Source organism: Misgurnus anguillicaudatus, chromosome 11 (genome assembly GCF_027580225.2).
Source record: "Misgurnus anguillicaudatus chromosome 11, ASM2758022v2, whole genome shotgun sequence".
Taxonomy (NCBI): Eukaryota; Metazoa; Chordata; class Actinopteri; order Cypriniformes; family Cobitidae; genus Misgurnus; species Misgurnus anguillicaudatus.
Genome location: NC_073347.2, coordinates 14,948,905 through 14,967,650, shown reverse-complemented (window position 1 = coordinate 14,967,650; position 18,746 = coordinate 14,948,905). Strand labels below are relative to the sequence as shown.

The window sequence follows — 18,746 nt, the reverse complement described above, 5'->3', positions numbered from 1 at the left end:
CACGGGTGATTTACATGTTAAGTCAATGCACGAATTCAATTTAAGGAAACGCGCGAGTTGAAAAATCTGAACTTCGCGTATTTCCGCACCGCGTTAACTAATCAGGACCTTGCTGTAGTAGTGACGTGATTTCACCCGCGGCTTTCACACGCGAATGAAGCGAGTAAACTCAAATGTTCAAGCATCCAACTACACGCGAATAGCGCGTTTTTGCCGCCTCTACCGCGGCTGGTGTAAACGCAACATTATATTGACGTCATTCAACCGGGAAGTAGAGGGCTGTAGTCCAAACCGGCCATTCGCTGTAGGCTTTGAAAGGTGAATTCTGTTTAAAAAATATATAATCCCTGGCAGTGAACTTTGAGCTTTATCATTTTGCAGGCATTATTTATGCACTAACAGCAACATTACACATTTACTAAAGTATGAAAAATGGGATCAGGAAGAACGGGACCTTTCAAATTTCACTGACGGCCCAAATGTCTGGACGGCTATAGTTGTCTTTTAAACACAGAATTGCATTGTCAGTTCTACACCACTAATGTCACCAAACAGATGCAAAAAATCTCTCAGTTTCCCAAACACATACCCTGTATCTATTCTTTAAATAAAAAAATACCTTACAATTGCCTTACTTATAGCTATAGTCTTATAGCAAATTATCTGGCATACCAGAAAGTAGGCTATACTTCATCGTCAAAAAATGTGACACACTTCAGCTTTATCATAAAAACATCACACTTCCACTTTAACTTAATTTTAAGCAGGAAAGATGGATAGCCAGAAAATGTATTTGATATAACCGCAATACTGGAATCAAATTACGCCTACTCAAACAGATTATGATCTTAAAATCTTCCCCTTTTTAAAGTGCTTCGGAGTGATTACTTGAAACAAAAGTGCAAGGACAGAGTTTTCATCAGGAGAATGTCCCTTAAGAAATGGCTGAACCAGTCTACTGCCAGCAACTTAAAAGTACCTGGAAGCGATGTTGGTCTTTATGAGGTAAGATTGTGTTACACAATCAGCAGCATCTAAATATACCTGAAGTAATCATGTCCTTTCTGACTCACGAATTTAAACAAAAGTAGTATATGAGTGTGTCAGTGTGCGTCATCATCGTCTTATGAGTACGTGATGTTCTGTGTTCAGTGCCTCACCTCGCAATTGTCTGTCGGCACGAGCTGTGGTGAAAATAGGAGTAGGGGGCACTTTTCTATGTCGATGAGCTCTCTTAACAGAAACTTTACAGCATCAAGAACTGATGCATAGTCTGTATTCAAGATTCAAGTCCTTGAAAACTGCTTTGTATTGAGAGCGACTGCAGAGAAGAAAGAAAGACAAACATATTAAGAGATCTAAACTTAATCACTGATCCCAGGAAGAATATTATATAACAATAAACATTACGCAGGGCACTTGACCTTTATTTTCTCAGACATAGTACTTTGTACTTTTGAGTGCTTTTTGCTAGAAAATATCGTGGATCATTGTGTAGACAGAGATAATAGTTTGAGTGCCAGCTGATAAAAGGTTCAATCAAAAATAAATGTTCTGTCTTTTCTTACTCTCCTTCCTGTTATTCGGACAAAAAAGTTTAAGCATAAAAAGGACACAAGCCACCATGAATAAAGGTGGTCCACCCAGCATGTACTGTTTATTCTGAAGGCACATGAAGTTTTGAGTATTTAATTAACTTCATTGATAATCTTCCCCTCCAAGTGTCCTGTTAAACGCTGTGACAAATCAGTCCGGTGCTGGATCAATTAGTCATTAGCAGTAATTGTTGTGCACTGAGTAAACCAATTAATTGAAAAAAAATCCCTACACAGGACAGATATAAAAGATGTGATTTCTATCATAACCTATTTCTGATGCAACTGTCTGTGTTTTGTTACAACAGAGGAGAATATTTTCAATAAATGTCTTACATTTCATACACAGCTATTCTGTGACTTATAATACCTGACATTTACGATATTTGCCATATGGTCCACAGCTTTCATATATGGGTCAAAACACACTTACCAACAGTAACTGGTGGACAGTGAATCAGTATCACAGACATAACACCAGTAATATTGACAAGGTAAACTTGTTTATTTATTGAAATAAATTATATCAATTCTTCAGATTTTCAATTTCTCTAAAATCATTGTCAAATAAAAATGTGATCAAGTGATTTGTGGGGTTTTTTGTAACATGGATGATGTGGTATTTTTCTAAATGGACATACAGTTGTTTTCACACTGGTTATACACTCACCTAAAGGATTATTAGGAACACCTGATCAATTTCTCATTAATGCAATTATCTAATCAACCAATCACATGTCAGTTGCCTTAATGAATTTAGGGGTGTGGTCCTGGTCAAGACAATCTCCTGAACTCCAAACTAAATGTCAAAATGGGAAAGAAAGGTGATTTAAGCAATTTTGAGCGTGGCATGGTTGTTGGTGCCAGACGGGCCGGTCTGAGTATTTCACAATCTGCTCAGTTACTGGGATTTTCACGCACAACCATTTCTAGGGTTTACAAAGAATGGTGTGAAAAGGAAAATTATCCAGTATGTGGCAGTCCTGTGGGCGAAAATGCCTTGTTGATTCTAGAGGTCAGAGGTGAATGGGCCGACTGATACAAGCTGATAGAAGAGCAACTTTGACTGAAATAACCACTTGTTACAACCGATACCAGCAAAGCATTTGTGAAGCCACAACACACACAACCTTGAGGCGGATGGGCTACAACAGCATCCCACCGGGTACCACTCATCTCCACTACAAATAGAAAAAATAGGCTTCAATTTGCACGAGCTCACCAAAATTGGACAGTTGAAGGCTGGAAAAATGTTGCCTGGTCTGATGAGTCTCAATTTCTATTGAGACATTCAGATGGTAGAGTCAGAATTTGGCTAAAACAGAATGAGTACATGGATCCATCATGCCTTGTTACCACTGTGGAGGCTGGTGGTGGTGTAATGGTGTGGGGGATGTTTTCTTAGCACCCTTTAGGCCCCTTAGTGCCAATTGGTCATCGTTTAAATGCCACGGCCTACCTGAGCATTGTTTCTGACCATGTCCATCCCTTTATGACCACCATGTACCTATCCTCTGGGGCTGTTTACACTTGGTATTAAGATGTGTTTTCATCGATCGGATCACAAGTGGACGAGAGAGACACATTACGTTTACACCTGGTATTTAAATCCGTCTCTTTTGTCCACTTTCGACCGCTTCTGTGCTGAATACTGTGAGGGGGTGGTCTGTGAGACGGTGGGCGAGTCTCTCTGCTGTCATTCAAACCCGAGCGGGAGTAATTATGAGTTTATATGGACACAAACTAATAATATGTCGGAGTGAACTGCTTGTTTAGCAAGTAAACATGCTGCACAGTGTTTTGTACATGAGTATGTAAGAGCTTTCTTTGAATTTTCAGCGCAATTGATGAAATAGGATCGCGCAAATTTCACACATTTTTAAAACGAAACTACGGAGATCAGCCGCTTAGTTTTATCAATGAAAGGCTAAAAATAGCGCTGTTCACCGAATGTTCACGCCAGAAGTCAAGAAAAGACGTAAAACTTGTGTTTAACCTCAGATTAGATAAATGGGCGGAGAGAAGGCGGTCGCGTCAGGCTGTTCGAACACATTCAACCACATATGCGTTCCGCAACTCCAAAGCTCCGATCGAAAGTGGTTTCGACCACCTCTGGATGTGGTTGAAAGTGGTCGAAAGTGGACGAGCTCAAAACGTTTTGAACACCGTTTACACCTGGCATTAACGCCGTCCACTTGTGATCCGATCGACGAAAACACATGTTAATGCCAAGTGTAAACAGCCTCTCTGATGGCTACTTCCGGCAGGATAATGCACCATGTCACAAGGCTCGAATCATTTCAAATTGGTTTCTTGAACATGACAATGAGTTTAGTGTACTAAAATGGCCCCCATAGTCACCAGATCTCAACCCAATAGAGCATCTTTGGGATGTGGTGGAACGGGAGCTTCGTGCGCTGGATGTGCATCCCACAAATCTCCATCAACTGCAAGATGCTATCCTATTAATATGGGCCAACATTGAGTCAAACACAGTATTAGTATGGTGTTCCTAATAATCCTTTAGGTGAGTGTATAGCTGCAATAAAAAATGGGTGATAATATTATTTTTTAGCTCCTCTACAGTAATAATGGCCCAGCAGGGGCCGGTTGCATAAATCTGTTTTATTCCAAGTAGTTGTCTAAGTGTTTCTGTTAAGACAGGTTATTATTTTTTTAAGTCTGTTGCATAAAATCTAATTTAAGACAAAAATGTTAGACTGATGAATCCCTGGCTAACTTTTCATTATGATCTATGTTGCCATAGAAACTAATAAACTGTCAGCTGCTCTGGTTTTTAAAAGTGCCTGACTTTTTATTGAGCAATAGCGATATTTTTATGAATAGGCAACAATGTTTCTGAGACTGATTAACACATTCGTTTCTCAGTTTTTATAGTCCAAATATTAGCATTGTTATGATTACATTTGTTAATTTAATTAAATAGCATTGGCTGCATTGTATTTCTATATAATATGCAAATATTTTCAGCAAAAAAAATAGTTTTGAGAGATTACTGTCGGCAAAGTTGTTCAGTCTTTTATTTTTTTTCCACAGAGTAGTGCAAACTGTGATTTAATATAGACTGTATGAGCATTATTCCAGCAATACGTCCTGTCTCACTGTGGGATCTCAGTTGTCATTATGTCAGACTGCACGACAGTAAAGACAGACACACGCAGGAAGACTCATGCAGCGTTTGTATGTCATATGTTGTCATAGGAAAAGTCACACTGCAGGATCGTGCCTTAAAATTTCAGACACTGACAGAATTTTGTCAGAGGAGAAATTTGATCGCAACAGTCATTAATCAGCTGTCTGTGAACATGTCAAACTAGCGATCAAAAACTGCAGATACAGTATTAGCATAAACCTTTAAGTTTAATCAATTTGAAATTATTTGTAATTTAACTTGAGCTAATTCAACTTTATTTTTTATAATTTATAGCAATTCCTCACTACACTGTAAAAATTCCTTGTGACACTAAAATTTTTAAGTTTAATCAACTTAAAATTACAATTAATTTAAACTTTTTTTAAATTTATTTTATTCATAGCAACTCCTTACTAGTCAAGAAAGTTGAAATTAATTGTAAATTCAAGTTGATTAAACTTAAAACGTTTAAGTGCAACAAGGAATATTTTACAGTGTAGGATTTCAGGAATCTTTTAGGATTTCAAAATTTTCTAAATCGTGGGTAAAATTGCATAGTGTGCACCCAGCTTTAGACTGTCTTTATAAAGCAAAGCATATTTTATGCAACAGTCTTTCTTCACTGACTTAAGTCAGACTAGTTCTTAGACGCAGTTAAGATTATGGCCATGTTTATGCAACCATCCCCAGATGTAAATCTGCTTTAAAATTTGAATATTAATTTCAATTGAAAGACGGGTATGTGATTTTTAACCACCATTGTGTTTCGACTCATATGATATAAAAAAATTGGTATAATTCTTCAAACATACAGTCTTATTAGTTCTCCTTCCTCGCCGTGTTCCCACATATAACATTTTGCTCCAGGGAGGTTGTTCCAGCAGTTAGTCTACAGTAAATCACTTCATATAAAAAGCATCTGCTAAATGACAAGTAATCAATATTTCTAGAGAGTCCTTATATATCTGACTCAGAGGAAAACATTTCGCCCCAAACACCTTAAAGTCTTTACCCTGTGAATTAATGTCACTGGAAAATGGATGTTGGCTATTGATTAGCCAGGTGTGGCTCACCTCTTCACATATCCTTAGAAAAGAAGGAATCTTCAGAGAGAGCGCTTGTCAGCGGTGCCTATATATGCCTGCCAAATAAGCACAAGAAGAAACAAAAGGGCTTTGATGAGGGGAACAACATGTCACCGTCTGAACGCTAGTCATAAATCTTTGAGATTCTCTTATATCTCAAGTGGCTTCAGTTTCACCAACACACTAAACAAACCGTCCCCTGAGGAACATCTATGTGAAGCCGTTTGCCAGGTTTGTCCTTCTGTTCCAATGTTCCAGACTCAATTTTTGGCAGGAAAATCATGCTCGATTTGAGATTGGGCACGTTAACATGATGGTCACGTTGGTAATATCCATATCATTAACATAACCAGGCCATCAGACCCATGTCAGTAAAACTAGGTATAATAATCCATTACACTTTTCTGTGCGAGGTTGGGGATGCCGCAGACAGGCATCTCCACTCTTCCACATCATAGGATGGCTGGAGGAAAATCACTCATGTAGACGTAATGACGGTAGGAAGCAGAAATGACAACTGCTAATCAACACAGCAATGCCTCATCAGTGAGGAAACCATGAAGTTGTATGTATGAAAAGGGGCGCACACATGGATCCATCCAATCGCACTAATGATTCGACTCTCATTGCCCTAATACTCAACAACAACAAAAGAATTGTTGATGTATTTCAAACACATTAGCTAGTCAAGCAAATGAAGCAGAAGGCAACACCCATTACCAATGCCAGCACAAATGATTTCATTCCTGTGCTGTCTTGTAACCTGGCCTTTGGATGCACGGATACGGTTGCTAGGCGCTACCTAAAAGTGTCGCTACGCAGCTTCACACTATTGTTGCCATGACAACTTGAAATGCCTTTCTCTCCTTCTCGCAGTCTCTCTTCCATTACAATAAGTCAACAAGGTTTGTGGCATTGTAATGGAAAAATGAGTGCACAATATATATCGTCCATCAACAGTAGTTCGAGGTGGCTGGGGTCAAGTGATGTATTTAACCACAAAACTGAGATCAATGGAAGTTCAGTAAGGCTTGAGGGTGTGTAAGAGGCTGAAGGAGGATGTATCAATCTGCAGCCTGCTGATAGATGACAAAGCCTGTATAGTGAATTTTGGAAGTGTACATTTTCAAAACATAACGTTAATAGCCTACTCAGTTCTAATAAAAAACTATATATATGGTAAATAAACACAAATATTTATATAATTAAATCAAATAGCAATATTACCTCTAGTAGAGATATCCTTATGTGTGTTCTACTTCATGCCAGACTGGTCAGTAGCACATCAAAGTACCGCGAGAGAGATTCGAAAGCATTGGTTTTAAATTACTCTCGCGATACTTTGATGTCTACGCAGCGCCACATGAAGTCATATCTTTGAAAACATGAAACACATCTTTGTTCAATATTATTCACATCCAAAAGTGATGGTTAAACAAAAGCACAAAGCATAATGTAGTTAAAACTCATCTCCGTGTTTCCTCCGCCAGAGAGCGTTGTTCAGCCTCGAGCGTCAGCAGCGCGCTTCTGCGCATGCGTGTCGTGACAACACAGAAGATAGCCAGGAAAAGGGACCGTCGTTTTGTTGTTTTGAGGTAAAACAGGTAATACTCTCAATATGCCACACATTTACAATAACGCCACGTTTAGTACGTTTTTAGGCAATGTAGACATTTGTTTCTTAGAAGGAAGTCGATGCGTAATGATTGACATTAGCTCAGTTGTATGCAGCTTTACTGTATGACAGCTACATAAATAATATGTGTCTATGAACAGCTGTAGCTAAGTCATTTGAACGTTGTATTAAATATAGTAATCAAATGTGTTTAATCCATTCGTGTCTATAATTGTCAGAAATATTAAATATTATATTAGATTGAAACGATTACCTTTTGACGAAATATTATATATTGAAAATTAATTGTATATATATGTGTATGTTACATGTCCCACTTCTCCTTTCTGTTCCTATTTTTCACAAACTTACTGCACGTGTCCAGTGCAACACCAGAGGGATGTCGCAATCTGTTTACCACCACTAAGATCTGCATTGTGTGACTGACAGTAAGTTACTGTGACTGTACAGTTGTTTGGGGACACAATGTCTGCAGGCTGTCCTCCACAGTCTCCAGCTGTGGCTAAGACCGAAGTGCTGGTTGATGACTGGTGTCCCATGCTGGCAGCGACCTTTGCCTACTGGGACAACATCCTGGGACCCCGTGTGCGGCACATCTGGGCCCCCAGAGGTCAGGGGTTGTCGCTGCTTAGTGACGGAGAGGTAACATTTCTGGCCAATCACACGCTTAATGGCGAGATTTTGCGCAGTGCTGAGAGCGGTGCGGTGGATGTCAAGTTCTTCGTCCTGGCAGAAAAGGGAGTCATCATTGTGTCGCTGATCTTTGATGGGGAACTCAAAGGGGATAAGAACACTTGCGCTCTGTCAATCATTTTGCCGCAGTCAGAGCTGAGCTTCTACCTGCCTCTGCACAGCGTGTGTGTGGAAAGACTCAAACACATCATCCGCAAGGGACGCATCTGCATGCAGAAGGTCTTTGTTCTGAATCTTTTCATCATAATACAACTGTACTGTGCTTTTTCCTTTTTGTAAAGTCTTCCTGTGGTTTGTTTTGCTTATAGGGTCACAGCATTATCTCTATGTTGTCATCTGAGATTGTTCCTATAATGGAACTTCTCACGTCTATGAAGAAACACAGCGTACCTGAGGAGGTGGATGTAAGTATTTTGGGTTTTGGTAGTGGTCGACCGATATCCCATTGGGATACAACACAAATGTAATGTAAAATGTAAGAGTAAATGAGAGACAAAGAGAAAAGATTTATAAATACACCCTTTTAAAAAGTACCCTCGAATGGAAAACTGTATTTACCCATAAGAGTTCTGTACATGGTAATGAATGACAAAACGTGAGCCTCAAAGACGATTCTTTCCTCCTTATATAAACCTTGTGCATGCAAAAGGCCGCTGGAAAACAGCCAATCTCAACCAGTGCTCAACGCAAATAATTTTTATACTGGCCTAGTTAGGCCAGTAGTTCAGGTTTTCACTTGCTCTGCCAAAATTTTCACTGGCCCCCCTAAAAACAAAGATTTCAGTGACTCACATATTTAAAAATAATAATTCAAAAGTAAAATATAATTGTATGCATATACAGCAGACATCTTCCAACGAAAAAGGCTCCCGACTTTACCTGTAAACTGACGGCAAACTGTGCAAAACATTGCATTGTTTCTTATGTCGTGTTTTACTCAAGTAAATGTCTGCTTCCAAGATGTTAAATAATTTCGTTTTTGGCCAGCACCCCCACCATCTTAACGTCTCTCTGCTCTACCAGCTGACATAACAAACACACCACACGTTGTTGTTTACAACAACCAGGAAGGTAGGAGAAACATCATGGCATTTCTTAGAAGTTAATGTTTGCGAATCTTAAAGGAACAGTATGTAGGATTCAGTGTTGTTTTTGGCAGCCCTTTTAGTTTTAGTTTTCGTCTTTTGGACGAAAATGCTTTTAGTTTTAGTCACATTTTAGTCACTTATAAAATGTGTAGTTTTAGTCAAGTTTTAGTCGACGAAAACACAAAAAGGTTTTAGTCAAGTTTAAGTCAATTTTAGTAAAAAAAAGTATTTTTTAACCAATGAATTTAGGTTAAAAAGTATGGTGTATTTAATACAATTAAAATGTGCATTAAGATTGTCCCTGAGGGCTTGCCGTTGTTTTAGTCGGTGTGCCTTCTGTTCATGTCATAACAAAAAGTTATGAAGAAAAAAGTTGAGCCTAATATACCCTCATGTTGAGTTTGTGTGTTACGCTGAGACCTTGCTTATAAAGTTGAGAAACGCGTGCCTTGCCTTATTTAAATACACCACGAAAAGTATTGGAAATGGGCTTAGGTTTGACAAGTAGATACATGTAAAACCTTAAGCTTACCATGAAATGTGTCACAAGCCGAATGTTGAGTAAAATTGAATGTATGTGATATGTTAACAGCGTGATGAGCATTCAGGTGCCGCTTGAGGTTGGTGGTATTCTTCCCACCTAGTTTGTTGCCACATTTACCGTCGTCTCCCAATATGCATTCCGTTTTTCTGTCTGATGGACTATACTGAAAGTATGTCCATAAATCATCTCGTCGTTTCCGTTTATTGGCGTCACCGCTACGGTCCTTCGAACTCGCCGCAGCTGTGTTGTTGTGTGAAATCTGGTGCGCGGCATGGCGGCAGCCGGGTTGGGGGACTGAGCGTGAGTGAGACTGTGTTGACCCAAATCAAGGATAGGAAGCGGCAGCATTGCTGATACTTTTTAGCTAAAAACAGACAGATTTCACGCAAAAAAGGCAAAAATGATATAAACTTCAGACTTATAATCATTTTCGTTCCGTCTCGTCTCGTCAACTTGTGTCTAAACTTGTGGCTAAAACTGGTACTGCAATCACACAACCGATGGCCAATACACAACTTGACAACATAAACATCAGTTGAGGGCTGCAACTACACTTTTTAAATGACAATATCCTAGCCGGAGCACTGTTGTCAGTGATGTTAGTATTTGAAATGAAAATGATTTCTTAATGTCTAGTGACATATCACGGCCATTTTATGATTCATTGATATAAATTTCTTACATACTGTTCCTTTAAAGTGTGTCGCCATGATAACATTCCATAACAGACATATGGCCACAAACAGAAAATATATTTTAGTGACTGAGGGTGAAGCACTGGCCCAATCAGGCAAGTGACAATATTGTTGCCCGAACGTCTCTTACGCTGGCCACCGGGCAGTCCTTTATGTTGAGCCCTGTCAACATAACACCAACTGTGATGTTACAATCGAGATGTATGCCCCACATGAAATTACACATTTAATTAAGTACAATGTTGTTACAATGCTAAAAACAAAGTTGTGACTGTTGAGCTAGCGCTATATGCTAGTTAATGCTATATGCTAGCATTTAGGCTGAAGTTCTATTGACGTTACAGTTACATTTTGCAGGTCCAGACTTCATACTGAAAATAACACAAACTTACCACTCAGAAACGTCCATTAACAATTTCCAAACAATTGATTACTCCTCAAATTCCGTATCAAAAAGAGCTGCTCTGAGAAACAGCCAATCAGAGCAGAGCTCAACATTATTATTCATGACCTTTTCAAATAAGGTAATAAAAGACTATTTCATTCTAAGGGCAAATCCTATGGTTGTAAATGGACATGTAAAACCATCTCTGGATAATTTTTGCAAAAGCCACATACCTTCTATGTGGATATCAGAGAACAATTAAAAATATTATTCAATGCATTCTTTGGCACCTTTAAGTCTTTAAAATAAATTTACAAGACACTGTAGATCTAACACGTCATGGTACTGTTTCAACAGGTCTTAACTGCACATCAGAATGCCACTTTAAAAAGTGATCAATTATTGGTCATTTTAATGTCTGTCAGCCTTTGGCTTAATAAGGAACTAAAGGATTTATTGGCAGATTGAAAAGATCGGTCAATGTCGAAATAAAAAAAATCCAAATACCGACTGATATGTCGGCCACTGCAATATATCGGTCTATCACAGTTTAAAAAATAGATTAGGAAATTATACATAGATTAGGAAATTATACGGGACAGATAGAGGAGGAATGGGATAAACAAGAGATCGACCCAAAACCACCTGCATGATTGATGCGTCATGTGGCCATTTTAACAGAGCAAATGCGGTAACCACTGTGCCACAGTTTCAATTTGAAAGTGTTTTATAGTGTGATTGTTTCACATACAATTTATCTTTAAATTTAATATACAATATAGAATAATATATTACTGATATATTTAATAAGGAAATTAGTGGTTAATTTCTCATATGCAATTCAAAAATGAATTTTAGATATTATATCTAACTATCCTATAGATAACAATCCTTGAATCATTCCCCAGATGATCTTTTTGTCTAGAAAATGTAAAAGTATAGTATCTCTCTCACACTGTCTTTTTTTCACTGACCCACATAAAGGCAAGTTTTTCTTGTTACAGATAAAGGACACTGTGCTCAATGACGATGATATTGGAGACAGCTGTCATGAAGACTTTTTGCACAAGTGAGACATTAAGCATGCCTTTGAGAAGCCAATGATCTTATATATCTTAATATCATCTGTCTATTATATGGTTTAGTACGGTAATGTTTTTATATGTTTCTCTGTAGGGCTATCAGCTCTCATCTTCAGACCTGTGGCTGTTCTGTGGTGGTTGGTAGCAATCCTGAGAAAGTCAATAAGGTACTGTAAGCACCTGCATTCTTAACATCCACACCTAAGTCCCACACGTACACTGAATTATGATGTTTCCTTTACTAGATTGTGCTCACGCTGTGTCTGTTCCTCACCCCCGCGGAGAGAAAGTGCTCTCGATTGTGTCACTCGGACGGTTTGTTCAAATATGACACTGGCCTGTTTGTTCAGGGTCTCCTTAAGGTATCTACAACATATTAGATTTAAACTACTTTCCAGAATTTTGCACATAGTAATAAAACTCTTTATGGTCCATAATCATTAAGGACTCATAGTGGCAGATATAGCTTCAGGTGATTTTCTAGTTTTTGCTGCTTTCAGACTCGCATGATAAGCTCCTGCATAGAGTTAGGCATCTGTTTTATGAACCTCATGTAGTGTTAGACCTGACAGAGCTCTTATTTTGTTTTAAGACAGTCGTAATTAATTTGCACTGTCTCATAGGGTGAGTCATTAGCTTCACATTAGTGGACCATGAGCTCTGTTGGACACAACATAGTTGAAGAAATAAAGCACTGAAAATTAGACCATTCACAAAATCATCTGTTAAAAAAAATGTTCAGTTACTGGAAACTTGCTTTCGGCATCTTTGATGTTGACATGGCTCTTCCAAAACTTGGCAGATAGTGCTTTATAGAGAGTTTCCCACTGGTTTGCTTGGTCAATCATGTGCACTTTTTGATATTTCTACCTCAACTTTAAAAATGTGTTCTCTTTCCAAGGACTCCACAGGGAGTTTTGTGTTGCCCTTTCGGCAGGTGCTGTACGCTCCCTATCCAACCACCCACATTGATGTGGACATTAACACGGTGAAGCAGATGCCCCCCTGCCACGAGCACATGTACCATCAACGGCGCTACATGCGTGCTGAGCTCAGTGCCCTCTGGAGGGCTGCCAGTGAGAATGACATCAGTCCAGACAACCTCATCAACGCCCAGGACACCTACACCCCAGACCTGTATGACATTTGACCCCTAAAAATCTCTTTTTAGTTAAAGGGATAGTTAACTTTAAAATGAAAATTCTGTCATAATTTGCTCATCCTCATGTTGTCATGTTTTTTTCTGATGAACACAAAAGAGGATCTTTTGAGAAATGATGGTAAGCACACAGCATATAGTGTCCATTGACTTCCATAGTAGGAAAAAATATTTTGGAAGTATTGTGATAAATGATGAAGAAAATATTTTGATAAATGATTTAAGTGCACAGTTGACGGTACCCATTAAATTCCATCATATTTTTTATTCCTACTATGGAAGTCAATGGTTAACATCAGCTGTGTGCTTACCATCATTTCTCAGGGTGTCTTTTTTGTGTTCATCAGAGGGAGGAAATTCGTACGGGTTTGGAACAACATGAGGATGAGTGGGTGATGACAGGGTTTTCATTTTGGGGTGAACTATCCCTTTAAGACAAATGAGTGGTTTATTATTGTCAGGATATCAAACTTTCATGGTCTTTTGTCCCAGATAGAGAGTTAAAAAATAAAGAAAATCCAGATAATTTACTCGCCACCATGTCATTCAAATCTTGATGTCTTTTTTTGTTCAGTCGGGGAGAAGTTGTGTTTTTTGGGGAAGACGTTCCAGGATTTTTCTCATTTTGGTGGACACCAGCATGTAACAGTTTTGGTGCAGTTTAAAGTTGCCATTTCAACTGAGTTTCAAAGGACTCTAAATGATCCCAAACAAGGCATAAGGGTCTTATCTAGCGAAACGATTGTCATTTTTGACAAGAAAAATAAAAGATATGCACTTTTAAACCACAAGTGCACGCGCTGTGGCGCGCCAGCGCGACCTCACGTAATTGCGTAATGCCGTGAAAAGGTCATGTTTTACATATATGAAACGCTCATTACGGACCATTTTAAACAATAAACTGACACAAAGACATTAATAAGTATCATTCATACAACAACGTCGGAACGGTCCTCTTTCTCCACACTTGTAAACACTCCGTGACTCTTTGACGTCATGGCGTATTGCGTGGGGTCGCGCTGGCGCGTCGCGGGACCGGAAGTGGACGGGAAGTTGTGGTTTAAAGGGCTTTTTTTTATCGTTTCGCTGGAGGAGACTCTTGTGCCTCGTTTGGGATCATTTGGAGTCCTTTGAAACTCCGTTGGAACTGCCATTTTGAACTGCATTGAATGTTAGGTGTTGGTGTCTATTAAAGTCTATTAAAATGAGAAAAATCCTGGAATGTTTTCCTCAAAAAATACTGAACAAAGAAAAACATAAAAATTTTGGATGACGTGGTGGTAAGTAAATTATCTGGATGAAAATGGACTAATCCTTTAAATGTTAACATACATAAAAGCCAAGCTTTTATAACAAAATGTAATAAATAAATATTAAAATTAAGTCTATTAATAGACTGTGCTTTGGCGGGCAACTCACAGACTCCGTGCGGGCACCATGTTGGAGACCACTGCTGTAAGCAGTTACCTTGGTGTCGTTGTCAGATAACAAATGGTGCAGCCGGCCAAATTGGTTGTGAGGCCACCGGGGTTTCTTTCTGACTGAATGGTGCATTTGGGACTTCAGACTGCACACGTCGGGCCGTTTACAGTACATTCGGGTGCAGTCGGTTAAAAAAAAATCACTTGGTCAGGTCGGACTCGGGTCTAATTTTGTATGGTTTTGTCTTTCTTTTCAAAAAAACATTTATGCTTGCTGGGTTTGGGTGATTTAGGTTATTTCGGGTCGTGTACATTTCTTTGGACCCGAGAAGACCCCAAGTAGACAGCATGTAAAACATAATGAACAGTTAGCTGGTGATTATTGCAAAATTAGCCCCAATACACCAGCGGAGGGTATAAGCTTGAGGTGTTTATTAAAGTAATAACTTTTGTGATTATTTTACTAGGGTTTAAGTGACACAATGCGCAGTGCCTCAAACTTGCTTAACTATGGTAAATTACTTTATTACTTCATTTCATGGCCTTGGTAGCTTACTTCTACAAAAGGACAACATGGGGATAAACAGGAAATTACATTATTATGTGAGAAGAAAGAGACCACAGGGTGATATGAGAAACATGAAACTAGCACAGGTGTAGAAATTTGGTTGCTTGAGACAACAGTGGATTGTACAGCTTAGTGAATATTTCATAAAAACTTCAGCACATTAATGGCACAATCAACCAATCAAAATTAAGCAATTAAAAGAGTTATGTGATATAGGTAATTAAATTGCAAAGGAACTGGTAAATGACTTTTAACATTTGATTTTGAGATTTTCCTATGTGTGTGTAGATGTTTGTCCTTGAAATTGTGAAAACTCTTCTTCGCTCTCTGGTAATGTCATGGTTCAGTGCTGTGCCCAAACAGAGCTGCATCATTGAATTTCAAAGGCTTTCAATGACAGTTTGCCTGAAAATTTTTCCATTAAAAGTTCACAGACTGTGAGAGAGGTGAAACGGGAACGTTTCACATTTCATTTGGGCATATCACTGACTCAATGTACAAAAATATATCATATGTCATGTAGGCATTTCAATTTCATTTTTTTTTTACTTAAAATGTTGATTCTGATCTTTGGTAAAGAGGTACATGTCTTTTTGGATTTTTTTTTTAGGAATGTATTTCAGGACGTGATGCATAAAGACACACTTGTGAAGTCCTTCATAGATGAGGTAAGGTTGCACTACTTCCTTTGAAAATTCTCAGGAGCTTTATAATAACCTTCCTTGCCGTGGCCTTGATAAAAGACGTGTGTGTTTGTGTATCTTTGCCTAGGTATTTCTATTAAAACCAGGCCTGTCTCTGAGGAGTGTGTACTTGTCCCACTTCCTTCTTCTGCTACACAGGAAGGCCTTGACATTACTCCGATATATTGAGGATGAGACGTATGTGCAGCAATTTTGAGCTTGTTATCTACTGCAATAAATATATTTAGTAGACAAACACCCACTCACTTTACCTACAGTACAATTCCATGAACATGCAATAGTGCATATGAACCCAGTGCGCTCTGTACATACCATATAAACATCATGCAGATATGTAGTATGACACTACTGTTCATTTTAACTTGATATTAAGCATCTTATGTACAACAATTAACATTGTAACTGTACAATTAAATTGTAAAAATTTAATATGATATTTCATGATCTGAAAAGTGATCATTGTTATTATTTATTACAGGCAGAAGGGGAAGAAACCCTTTAAATCTCTACGCAATCTAAAAACTGATTTGGACCTGACGGTGGAGGGAGACTTGAACATCATCATGGCGATGGCGGAGAAGCTACGGGCAGGCCTTCACTCCTTTGTTTTTGGGAAGTCTTTTCTTACCAGCGTGCAGGAGCGTGATCTCCTCATGAGCTTCTGACCTCTGACTTTTGCTATAGATGATGTCATCAGGTCACCTGACTCTCTCAGCAGACTCACATTTTTATTTAGTATGTGCTTTTTGTGCACAAAACTCTCGAAAATGTGGTGGTAAATTTGTCTGCTTTGTTATGATAGCTGCGTTGGAAATGTTAATTGGAATAAATCTGCTGTAAGTGAATGATAATCTGCTTACTGAAGCTGGCAAATTCTTGTTTGTGTACAAAAGCTTTAACACGGTTGATGATTATGAGATTCTTGGCTGTAGTTGAGTTTTTTTCATTTAGGCACATACGTGACATAAAGAATGTGTTTGATAAACAGTAAATCACTTTTTGATTTATAATTTATAGATTTCTTTACCACACCACACACTGACAGCATTGATATCTGCTTAATAGCATGATATAGCAGCATATGCCAATCACTTATATTATACAAGTACATTTGAATGTTTTTTTAACAAAGTAGCCCATTTAAGGTTTAATCTCTTTATTGTGCACTGCTTCCTTGTTAAAAATGAAATAGTCTTTCTTTTTTAAAGAATTGAACTGACAGATCTGTTACTTCCTAAAACTCTAAAATGTAATTAGGAAACTTTTCTTGTTCCTTATTTTGACTCTAAAGCAGAGATTGTCAACCCTTAGCTGTCAACAAGTCATCTCGACACACTCCTGAGGTGGCAACACTTACCTCCGTTATGCGTCATGAGATACCCAAGGTGACAAAGCATCATTTAAGTGCAAACAATGAATGGACACCGCCGACCAATGACTGCTTTGAGTGTCCGTGTCCGGCAACAAAAAAGGTCCGAAGACATGATCGGCAAAGCCAACACCTGAACGTCCGAGTGAAACTTTTCGCCAGCTGCACTTCAGTGGTGTCAACGCCCTTGCCCTGTTTGCAACAGAAAGAGTTGAAGATGAAAGCTCAGAAAGAACAACAAAAAGCTGCCGTCTTACCAAAAAGGGTCTGGACTGCAAGATCTTTGTCGACAGGACAGACTTTAGTCATTTCAAACATTTGGATTGCATTTACTACTACATATATGGAAGACCTGTTTTAAAAAGCAAGAGGAATGTTTGCAATTACTTCCTTTTATTGTAAATAAATGTATATACTATATGCATGGTTGTCCTGCAGTTTTATTCTACTTTTGGATGCTAACTTTTTTGTGGTTAAAAGCACAACATATTTATCATAAATGTTACATAACATAAAAGCATAAACAACAAACAATATAAAGCTGGAACACAAAACTAGTCATAAGTCACACAAGCATCTTTGTAGCATTAGCCAACAATACATTGTATGGGTCAAAATTATACATTTTATTAATGCAAAAATCTTAAAAGATAAGTAAAGCAAATGTTTCTTGAAGATATTTATCCTACTTTAAATATATAAAAAAATCACTATACGATAGTTTTCCATTGACAGGAAGGAAAAAAACAAAATTGATGTACAAATTAACCATGTCATATCCTATACTCGTTTCTTGATCCTTTAATCATAAATGTAGATGAAATATGAAAATAACTGCATCAATTTCTTATTTTTTCTAAGATTCTCTATGCTACTACCTACATCATAGATTAGGTATTAAGTTTAAAGTGCAAAAAGTTGTCTGTTTTAAACCAGTGCTTACCATTTCCATAAAAAGAAAAAAATAATTAGACCATGTAATAAGACCTATATAATAAGTCAAAGTAAAAAACATATAAACGGTTAAAATAGGAGTAAAAGTTTGGCCCACATCATATTTACAATTTTAAAATATGGCCATCAAAGAAGAATAGTTAATGACCCCTGTTATATACATTGCATTTTAGTTAAATTGTTGTTATACTTAAATAACACTGTAATTTAAACTGAATACATTTTTCAAACCTGGGAATGGATTTAGCAGAATGTTAGTTTCTTTCCATTTGGGTTGCAATTAAATGTTTTATAAACATGTCTGAGATCAAACAGATGAAATAATCCCTCAGAGACTCCTTTGTTGAAGACACTTATGTTGAAGTGATAAAATAAACTTAACGGTTAATTATATGCCTCTTGTGCATCTGACTTGGGACATGAATATAGGAAAGCTGGTGGGAATGTGGGAACAGTAAAAAAACTGACTGTACCAACATTAAATGAGACTAATTCTCCGAGGTACTATATGGAAGGAAGTCAGCAAATAACAGAAAGTGCCTCATGGACATCTTGATTTTTGCCTGTGTGTTAATGGCCCCTAATAATGGTGTAGTCTTGCTGATTTTACATGA

General features: G+C 38.0%; 2 protein-coding genes across 3 annotated transcripts in view; one reads left to right on the top strand and one right to left on the bottom strand.

The window, feature by feature from the left end:
* The window catches only part of fam241a (family with sequence similarity 241 member A), a 47,094-nt gene extending 39,887 nt beyond the window's left edge, over positions 1-7,207 (bottom strand). The window contains exons 1-3 of the mRNA XM_073873114.1: positions 7,062-7,207; positions 5,823-5,890; positions 1,161-1,321 (exon numbers count right to left, since the gene is read on the bottom strand). The gene's annotated coding sequence lies outside the window, so the exon portion shown is untranslated. The remainder of the gene's footprint in view (positions 1-1,160; positions 1,322-5,822; positions 5,891-7,061) is intronic.
* A 76-nt stretch (positions 7,208-7,283) lies between these two features.
* On the top strand, positions 7,284-16,736 carry c9orf72 (C9orf72-SMCR8 complex subunit). 2 transcript variants are annotated; one of them, XM_055170359.2, is made up of 10 exons: positions 7,284-7,429; positions 7,835-8,382; positions 8,472-8,567; positions 11,880-11,944; positions 12,052-12,124; positions 12,203-12,319; positions 12,859-13,094; positions 15,716-15,773; positions 15,877-15,986; positions 16,288-16,736. In XM_055170359.2, the coding sequence occupies exons 2-10, from the start codon at positions 7,936-7,938 to the stop codon at positions 16,472-16,474; spliced, it is 1,389 nt and encodes a 462-aa protein (XP_055026334.1). In that variant the 5' UTR covers positions 7,284-7,429; positions 7,835-7,935; the 3' UTR covers positions 16,475-16,736. The 2 variants fall into 2 exon arrangements, with proteins under 2 accessions (XP_055026334.1, XP_055026333.1); XM_055170358.2 differs by having other exon boundaries at positions 7,290-7,438.
* Positions 16,737-18,746: the final 2,010 nt, after the last annotated feature.